General features: G+C 37.8%; 1 protein-coding gene across 1 annotated transcript; it reads right to left on the minus strand.

Annotated features, from left to right (window-relative positions):
• Positions 1 to 998: 998 nt before the first annotated feature.
• Positions 999 to 8,408, minus strand: REF6 (relative of early flowering 6). The gene is made up of 7 exons (XM_089628377.1): positions 7,289 to 8,408; positions 5,840 to 5,918; positions 5,469 to 5,536; positions 5,234 to 5,384; positions 4,453 to 5,132; positions 3,555 to 4,127; positions 999 to 3,261 (listed from the first exon to the last, which is right to left on the minus strand). The coding sequence occupies exons 1-7, from the start codon at positions 8,121 to 8,123 to the stop codon at positions 1,322 to 1,324; spliced, it is 4,326 nt and encodes a 1,441-aa protein (XP_089484503.1). The 5' UTR covers positions 8,124 to 8,408; the 3' UTR covers positions 999 to 1,321.
• Positions 8,409 to 10,581: the final 2,173 nt, after the last annotated feature.

Raw genomic sequence — 10,581 nt, forward strand, 5'->3', positions numbered from 1 at the left:
CATGTTGAACTTGACCGTCATTTCAAAAAGGAAAGATTGATGAAGGAGTTCTCGAAATGTCTTATATTCTGACTACTCAACATATTTTTAGTATCCTTAAGAAAGCGCTACACACTCCAACATTCGAGCATCTAATAGACAAGCTTGAAATGACAAACATTTATCATTCAACTTGAGGGAGAGTGTTACGATTATTTTAATTAGTCCTCTCTATTTGTTATTAAATCCTTAGAGACTAGGAAAAAATTTCCTATATATTAGCTAATAAACGTGTAAGCTCTGTGCTATATAAAGAGAGTCCGTATCTATTCAAAATATACCATTTTAATAAAATTCAAGAGCGTATATCGAATTATTTTCTCATTTAATTGCTTTTAAACGGTAACGATATTTCAATTCAATTGATTTTGTTTTTCAAAATTGTTTTACGGCCAAATATAATTATAATCTTATTCTCTTTTATTAAAAGGTATATCACTTTATTCATTCTATTTAATTAAAGGGTAATTTAGCAAAATAGCCAACTTAAACGTTGAGAATTGCTAAATAGTCAATGTTTGGTAAATATTAGGTAAATAGCCAATTTTATATATTTACAAATGTAAATATTAATTAAATAGTCATTGTCATATTAAGCCACGTCATCATTTATGGATATTTACTTAATATTTATCAAACCTTGGCTATTTTAGCAATATCAAACGTTTAAGTTGCCTATTTTTCTAATTTTTTGTTAATTAAATTGTGTATCACTTCATTCAATTTCTTTTATTCAGCCATGGCCAAATCCGTCTCTTTGTAAAGTTCCCTGTATGGGAAAGCTAACGCAAACATGGTCGTTTACACTACACATTGTTTGTCTGGTTCTCCGTCTCTCTCTCTTCTGAAGACAAACTTCGTTGAAGTTTAACTTTGTGATTCATAATAAAATGGCCAATATGATTGAATGGTAAATTATACCACACATGACAAGAATGAATAAAAAAATTTGCCAGGAATTATAATTCGCTGGAAGACTAAACTTTTCTATTAAGTAAAGACAAAGATCAGCTTCTGGAAAATGAAATTAGAGGGAGAATTTTGTCTTTAACATCCAAGCAATTGCTTTTTTCCTTGCAGTGAAATGAATGGGTCCAAATGAAGACCCCGGCCAAATCAGAATTTTCTAAAAATAGCAAATACAACCAAACCTCCTAATCCCCCCATTTTTTTCCCCCTTCCCTTCAGTCCCTACTTCTAAACCTTGTTAATAAACACCAGACTGATAAATTAATCAATTAATTCATTGATTCATCAGAACTAAACTTAAATTACACTCTCCCTACCTTCCTTTCTTCACCGAGTGGCCGGTCTTCCTCTTGTGGCGGCTGAAATCAGAGACGAACCTGAACGTCTGTCCGCACCCGGGTTCGGCACAGATGTAGGGGCGGGCCCCGGTGTGGACCCGGATGTGCTCAGTCCGGGCCCACGGCCACTTGAAAGTCATCTTGCAGCCTTTCCACGGGCAGCGAAGCGGACGATCGTCAACGTGGACCCGCCTGTGCTGGACCAAGTACTTGTGGGAGAAGAATTTCTTGCCACACCCTTTTATCGGACAAATGTTGCGCTTGTGGAGTACCAGCTCTTGCCTCGTCCTGAAGCTCATTATACACCCCTCCACGTCGCACCCGTGCTCCCCTTCTTCCGCTCCGATCGCGACACCTGGCGGGTCGTTGGTGGTCTTTGACCTTTTCTTCCCTGCTGTCGTTGACTTTTTCTGGGGCTTTGCGGCCCGTTTCCTCAGCCGGGTGCGCGGCTCGTCGACCGGGTCTTCTTCGCCCGATGATTCATCACGGAGCCGCGTCGGAGTCTTCTGCTTCAGGTTTCGGGTTTCTTGTTTCATCTTTTGCCGTGTTGTCGTCGATTTTGTTAGTTTGCTTCGGCGGGTTCTCATGTTCACGACCGGTTCGTCTAGAGCTGCTGCTGCTTCTTCTTCTTCTTCTTCTTCTTCTTCTTCTTCTTCTTCGTCGTCTACTTTCTGTTCTTCTTCCATCTTGTCGGGCTTCGCTTGCTTTCTTTTTATAGTCTTTTTCTTCTTGTTCTTCGTGTACGGCTTTCGTGGATTGTTCTCCTGACAGTCGTCCGAAGCTGAATCTTCTCTCTCCATGAATTTGGCTAGCTTGGTTTTGGAAATCTTCCTAGCCGGACGGTGAGAATCGGTGTCTGCTGAATCATCTGAGTCTATGCCTTCGTGTTCCGATGGTTTCACTTGGTTGTTTCTTGGGACTGTCACGCGAACTCTATGAGAATCGCAATCCAAGGACTCCTCTGAATCGAGATCGTCTCTTCTTCTTCTGTGATTGGCTCGCTTTCTTCGAAGTATTTGTTCGTGCAAGCGACTGAAACCGACTAACGAATTATCCGAAACTCCTTCATCTGTGTCATTATGAGTGAGTTTTTTGCGTCTGAGAACACTCTTATTCTGCTTTTGGGAACTACCAGCATTGTCCATCGAACCATCTGAAGCACCATCTTCGAGGTCAACGTGCTTGGTTTTTTTGGCCGACCGAGCCCCGCTACGTACAGCGTACTTGCTCATGAGAGACCTCGTTCGGTGGTGCTCGTGAGAATCTTCATCGGGTGAATGATCCGATTTTTCATCGTCCTCGATCTTAACTCGTTTGCTTTTCTTGGAATCGTGCCCAAAGCCTCCCACTTTCCTCTTCCGCACATATTTTTTAGTGATCGACGACGTAGTGTAATGAAGATTTCTGCGAGCAACGTCGCTTTTTCTCATGGGTTTTACGTCTGGTTCCCAACCATTGAAGCCTCTCTCGTCCTCCTCTCCTCCTTCTTCTTCTTCTTCCGCTTCGGAGTCTCTTTCGACTAGTAAAGGGTGAACCTGATTTGACATCCAGACTTTCCCACACCATTTACCGACCACAAATTTTCTCTGCCTGCTCGATTTCCTATTCGATCCACCCGGTCTGGCAGACAAACTGCCTGGTGAACTACGCCCAAATGCATTGTATATAACAGAGTTATACGGCATTTGCTTACTGTAGAGCGGAGAACGACTGAGGTTGGCACTGTAGAAAAGATTGATCCCCAGCTTCACTGCCCAATCCCCATTCTTAGGCATGCCTTCTTCACTATCCAGTGCTGACTGGATCGTCTCCTCGTCATCTTTGGTTGCTTCCCTGACTGTAATGTCCTTCCACACATGACTGATCCCAAGCTCTTCTGCCACAGCCTTAGCTTCTGTCTCTATATTTGAATAGTCTGCAAGTGTATCCACAACAAACCACTCAGACAACATATAGGATACACAGCAAACAGTGTATATCGACACTTCAAAAACTACCAAAGCATTCGAATACAGGAGGGCCATTAAGCTAGTAACCCTTCATGGAGAAGACAACTAGCAATAGAAAAAAATTATTTTCTTACGTTGATGATGCAACTTACTAAGAAATAGCTATATTACTACAGTAGTGTCAAATGACAAGTTTTATGAGACAATTGAAGGCAGTGAAAATAAAAACATAAGATATATAAGAAATGACATAACTCACCGGGATGGCAAAGTAGCTGTATATGGACACCTCCTATTTCACGAAGTTGCTGCTCTACCTCTAAAGCATGCTCCAAACAGAAGACATGCAATCTAGAAGAGTCATGGTCACATACTTGTACAAGTGGCATGTTTCCATTATTCTTTGGTGTCATGGCTTTGCAGAACTTGGTCGCTTCAGCATCATAGGTATCTGGGGAACATGTACGAGAAGCTAATACAGAGTCGCTGCCTTTTCCCACCACATCATTAGTTTCGGAATTATTACACCCATTTCCTATACATATGTCATTGTTTTGAAAAGAGGAACTAGAACTCGTGCACTGACCATTTCTTTCTGAAGAACAATTCGCACCATTAGTTTCCTGGTCATCGATAGTTTGATCCTCTTGAACCGGATCTTCATCGGAATCGGACGAATTTCCATAGTTCAAAGCTAATAAGCCAAGTGCAGAGCTAGACTTATATGTCACACTGTTTGAGACGAAATCATTTGTTTGATCTTTGGTCTGAACTCCGTAACTAGTGGATACCACAGGGATGTCATGAGGAGGAGCATTATTGTCTGTCCATCCTGCAATTCGAAATATTGAGCATTTTATAAGAAAATTGCATGAAAAGGCTATTCATATGTCTTCGGCCAAAGAAGACTAAACAACATTCATACAAAAAAAGAATGGAGATGAAATAGCTAAGCTGAAGAAATAATTTACAGAGGAAACAGAGTACATGGGAGGAGAAATTCACCCCAAGTTTTTCTACTATTTACTAATATAGATATCAATACAAGACTTTATTTAATTTAATTAAGCAAATAATTGTCTCACTCTAGATAATAAGGCTAAAGATTTTGTAGAAAGCAAGTAAACAGGTAGGAAAAATGTCCGTAATTAGCTAACCTCCGGTAGTATTTTGCTTCGAAGCCGCTAGTTCTGCATTGCTAGCTACTCCAGGGTTAACAGCCCAATCATTGAAAATGCTACAATCCGCTGACATGAGATATCTGGCAGCTGATTCTTTTGGTTTAATTAACGCCACACAAGCGAAGCTCAAAATTCCACAAGTGACACAAGAAAATAATCTGTTGTTTGACAGCCCATTAGTTTCCAAACTGTTTTCTGTTTCCGCAGTCATGTTGGGCGCGTTATGATTTGATGCAGGTGTCATTTTATTTCCACGGAAAGAGGGAACCCAACTTCCCTCACATAATGAAGCAAGCTTCCCTTTCATTGAATAAAAGCCTTCAACTTTATTCTCATCCTGCTTTCTATCTAACATTGGATCATCAGAAAACAAACCTTTTGAAGATGTCTTTTCTCCTCTAGAATTGGATGAAGCAAGGGGTACTCTGTAATTGAACCTGGATTGCAAACCAACACGAAACTCCGAATAAACAGGAAGATCTGAATGGCTCTTCGGAAGCAGTACAATAGGAGATCCTTTTCCAAGGGCATGTAGTAGGTCATTATTCTCTATTACATTCTGAACAAAGATCTCTTTTACAATTGTTTCTCCTTCACCCTTTTTCTTATTTTTCAATCTAGAACTTCGTGGCTCGGCGCTGATGCCCACAGGTATTCTACATAAAAAAAGTAACAAATGTGAGGCAATGAACGGAAAAAACAAATAAAAAATAAATTCTTGGCCATAAAGAATTTTTTAAGTGGTGGTGAAACGCACCTTGAACATAATTCCAGAGCAAGATCATAAAGTAACTGGAAATGAGACACCATCGGGGGATAGTTGATTGAAGCTCGTCGAATAGCAGCATCTTTAGCAAGTGCTAACCATTCAGGGGTTGCTATATTAGCTGCCTCAGCACAGTTGAAGCCTAATCAAAGAGTTCAAATGGTTGAAAGAGCTATCCTCGCATTGATAAAACTGACCATAGAACTAAAATTTTCAGACTTCTTACCATGGCTGAACCCAGTGTGATAGGCTCTAGGGAAAGTGACAACAAATTCTCCCGCATTTTGCACTAGCCTGATATTAAAATAATTAAAGTAAGAAGACATAGATATCGTTGGATACTGCCTAATTTATTCCAGATAACATTACTTAAAGTTCATTAGGCAAAGGTTTAGGACTCATCAAAGTTATTTCAGGAGCCAATGCATCTTTTCAAGATAAATAACTGAGAACAGGAATCAAAAGCAACAAATTAGAAAAATAGAAAAGACAACTTTTCTATAATCTAAAGCTTGATTTCTACTATTGACAAAAATATGTGTCTTTGACTATACAAAAGATACTATTAAAAACACACTAATACAAGAGAGGATTTACCGGCAGCAAGGAACCCCTGCACGCACAAATACGTCAGGTGACATCACCGTAGTCTTCTCACCAAGGATAGAAAATGTTACTGATTGACAAAATAGAGCAAGCGTCAGAAATCCAAGGTACCAGACGTTCAAAGGCAATCTTTCTCTCTCTTCATGATTAAATTGTCAAAAGCATTCAGTAATAATTTTAAGGGTTAATATTGTGTCAAGTCTTCAGTAATACCATGCTAACACTGAGTAACAATTTTAAGGGTTAATATTGTCGCATTCAAAAAAGTAAAGGGAAATTTGACTAGAGCTACAATTAGACAGAAGCAGTACTTCATCAAGAGGAATTTTTACATGGAAGACAAAAAAAATGTCAAAGGAGAGACATAGAAATGATAAGAAAATCAGCATATATTGTAAAAGAATCAAACAACTGAACATTCAATAGTCCACTTCAGAAACTCCACTCATAGGTGCATGGATTTTAATGCATAAACAATTTAAACTTGAAAGTCTAAGCTTAGATTCTTTTATCTTATATATTAAGTACATCAAGAAAATCCAGTATCATCCTACTACAAAACTACACCAGTTCTAACAAATTCCTGTTTTACAGTTCCGCCAAAAGATTTAACTTTGTTGCAGAGAGCTGCTCCTGAGACTTGCTCTGCGGCCAATTGTAGCATATTTTAGACATCCATTCTTATAGGTGATACATATGACGGGGGTAAATGGTTGCTATAATCATCAACTTCTAAACAAGTCAACAACAACACCTAATACAATCCGAGACAGAACCTCATCATCCACTCCAAAAAACAGAGCACCACAGAGTACTTGTACCAATCCACTTTTAATCTACCAGTACCAGAATAACATAAACATACCAGTAAATCTTCTGCAACAAAGTCGAGATCTCTCATTCGTTTCAAAGTACCCATTCTATTGTTAATAAACAGAGAAACCGCAGTCATCATTTGCCAGTATATCTTACCCATATCAAATCAAACACAACACAATCCAGAAACAGAATACTCTGTAACCATACAAGGTATATATACAAAAACAAAACAAAAAACAAATAACCTATGTATATACTCTTCTAAAACAAACTCCTCGACTCTGTTCAAAATTCCAATACATGCCATGATAGCTCAATAGTTTCCATTTGAACTAAACCATCCAGACAAAAACCAAAACAGAGAGAACAGAACACTCTGTATCCACACAACGCACAATAATCAGGTATATACACAACGACAAACTCCTAGACTCTTTGTTCAATTTCCAATACTAGACACCAAAGTTCCACAATTCCCACTTTGACTAAACCATCTCGAGTAACACACAAATGCAGAGGACAGAGCACTCTGTATCCCCCAACACAACCAAACAGACTATCCATTCACAATCACAACGCAAGAAGATAAAAAAAAACCCATGTTATCAAAACCCAACTCACCTAGGGGATTGATCTCTGCATTGTAACCCTGAACCCTCACGACCTCCTCGAACGCCACCGCGGCCTCCCGAGGAACACCATACCAGGTCTTCCCAGCCCCCACGTGAAGGTAATTCAGGCTATGCAAATCGTGGTCCTCAACGTGCCAAGCGAACCAGCTGAACAGCATTGCCACGTACACCATCGGCGAAGTAACGCCGGGAATCTCCTCCTTCATGAACCTCAGAAGCGAACCTTTCGCCCTAGAAACCGTCCTCATATTCCACGCCGTATCAGCCAATCCTTCTCCGCCTCCGCCGGCCGGAGAAAATGCCGAGCCAGGCATGTCGTTCGCGTACTCGACGGTGAAAGGCTTGTCCAGAGTCGCCTTCCAATACATAGTCTCGATCTCCATCGCCGCCGAGGAAGACGAAGAGCCTCCTTTCTTCGAACACTTCTTCAGAAACCCTCGCTCGAAGCTCTTTGCCTTTGCCTCGAACTCCGCGAAAACGTACCTTTCGCCGCTCTGCCACACCGGTCTCTGCACCGGCCTAGGCCGCCGGGGACAGAATCCGATCTGCTGCTGCCGAGTCGTGAAACTACGGTCACCGCCATCGCCGCCGTTTCGAGCCTCCAACGACCGGTTGAGGTTCGCGAGGACTGTCTTCCTCGCCGGAGCCGGCACCGGAGGGACGATTTTGCAGATTCCGAACCTCGAGGCCTCTTTCTCGATTTTGAAGATGTACGCAATCGGATCCTGAAACTCCGCCGGAGTTGGATGGTACTCCGGCGCGACGGGGAGGGACTTCAGCCATGAAAATACTTCCGGAGAACTCGAAGACTCCGAAGCCGCCATTGACGGACTGAAATCGGAACGTTGAAATCGGTTCTACGAAGAGGTTTTCTGAAGGGGGTGAAGCCTCTGAAACTTCAATACCCCATTGAATTTAGGAGAGAGAAAAATACGAAGCTGTTTGAGATTCTATTATAATTATTATTTTTATTACTGTTATTTAATCTCTCGCATCATCTTTTGGGGTTTTTCAATTTTTAATAAAGAAATATTTAACAATGTATAACAAATGAAATACAGAGGAAATGAGAATTTGGGGCAGAGGAAGGGGTGAGAGTGATCTTTCTATGCAGCAAGCGAGTGATGAAGTGAGAGTGAATTGAGGCGAGTGATTGGTTATAAAAGTGACATTGTCTTTCCCGCATATTTACGGTCATGCCATTCTTTGGTATTTTTTATGAAAAATATCAATATCTGTTTAATCGAAATTCGAGATTATTTCTTTCGATTTATAGAAATATCATATATATCTCTTAAGTTTAATATAAATGACATATACTTTCTCTAAAAGATGTTATATTACAAATATCACTTATTTCGTTTATTTTTTACAAAAAAATAATTTGAACTCCTCAAAATATCCTTAATAAAATAAATATTTATTTACTATTTTACTAAAAAAAATCAAAATATCTCTTTATAAAAAAAATCCTTAACTTTTTATGAAGAAATTTTTTAATTTAATTTTTTTTGTATATAGAAGAGAAAATAAAAAATTATTTCATTAAGGGTATTTTGGGGAGTTCAATTTTTTTTTTTTGTAAAAAATAAATGAAAATGGTGATATTTATAATATAACATTTTTTTAGGGGAGGTATATGTCATTTGAAGGGTTATGTATGATATTTCTAAAAAATCGAAGGGATAAATCTCGCATTTCGATTAAACACATGAGATATTACTGATATTTTCCCTTTTTTTAATTTAATTTTGGCATGTGAAACTTTTTTATGAAAAAAATTATATAAAAAAATATTCACAATTAATTTATTAGTAAAATAGTTATATAGTTTCAAATATTTTAGCAAAATAGATAAATTTATGTTGTCCCTTTTTTTCTTTTTTATATTTTTAATAATAAAAAATTTACGAAATTTATCATTTACAAAGATCATTGAAACTCGATACTTGGACATTTTAGTTACTTCACTAATAATAGACAAATATTTACTAGGGAAAATAACACATTTATACCCTGTGTTTTAGTGAAATGTCGAGTTTAACCATCGGTTTTCAAAAATGTCGAGTTCATACCCTCTGTTTAACTAAAATTATGAAATTATACCCTATGTTTAACTAAAATGACGAAATTATACCCTGAAATGAATAACAGCGTCTCAAATCTCCCTTTCATTGATATTAACTCTTATATAAGAAAAACCAAATCAAATCTAAATCAGTGCCCTAACTTCCAAATTCTCAATTTTGAAATAAAAATAGCCTTAAATTGAAATTAAATAATAAAACTCATACCTCCTAAGAAATGACTTCATTCCGTGTTCGAATTGTAACTCTAAATCCTCGATTCTTTGTTCGAATATGCGATTTTGATGATTATCAACTATCGATGTTTACCCATTTGCATCTTTCTGTGTTCTTCACAATTAAGAGATTGTTGTTTATTTTTTAGTTTTTAAATAAATTACATACATGGCGCGAATGAATAAAGGTAATTGGTGTTTATATATAAATATTATAGTCAACGTCAATGAAAAGTCAATAAAAAGAATATTCGTGACACTGTTGTCTATTTCAGGGTATAATTTCATCATTTTAGTTAAACAGATGGTATAATTTCGTCATTTTAGTTAAACAGAGGGTATGAACTTGACATTTTTGAAAACCGAGGGTTAAACTCGACATTTCACTAAAACACAGGGTATAAATGTGTTATTTTCCCTATTTACTATTTTGCAAAACTGTGCATTTCAATTAGCTATTTAGCAATAACACTCTGTTGTTATTTGGATTTTGTAGTGGGTCCAACACCACTTATAAGCTCAATACTTAAAGTACATCAATAGTAAATTTGACTCTTAATGAAGCAGAATTACTATTCTGAATGGATTTTGGAAAAAAAAAATTGAAACAATAACTCTTTCACAATGCTATTTGGACACTTTTATGACGTTAGTAAGAGCATCTTTAATGGTGTTTAGCTTAACAACTTTAAGGACTTGCTTGCAATTAAGAGAAATGTTAAGCTATTTGCTTAACCATTATTTGGCAATTTGGCTATGTAATTGGCTAGAGAAATTGGTTTTATAGAGCTACTTGCTTAAGCAAAAACATGGGACCCACTTAATAAAAAAATTATAGTTTTAACAAGTGAAAATTGAATAAAAAATAAACAAAAATATAAATTGATAAATGGGATAAACTTAAACAAGATGATAAATTAGCTTACCATTGTGGATGATTTAGCTTAAATAAGTTGTATTTTTGTATGACTTATGTGGCA

Source organism: Urtica dioica, chromosome 10 (assembly GCF_054948205.1).
Source record: "Urtica dioica subsp. dioica isolate 48M chromosome 10, U.dioica_male_clone48M_v1_H2, whole genome shotgun sequence".
In the NCBI taxonomy this organism is placed as follows: Eukaryota; Viridiplantae; Streptophyta; class Magnoliopsida; order Rosales; family Urticaceae; genus Urtica; species Urtica dioica.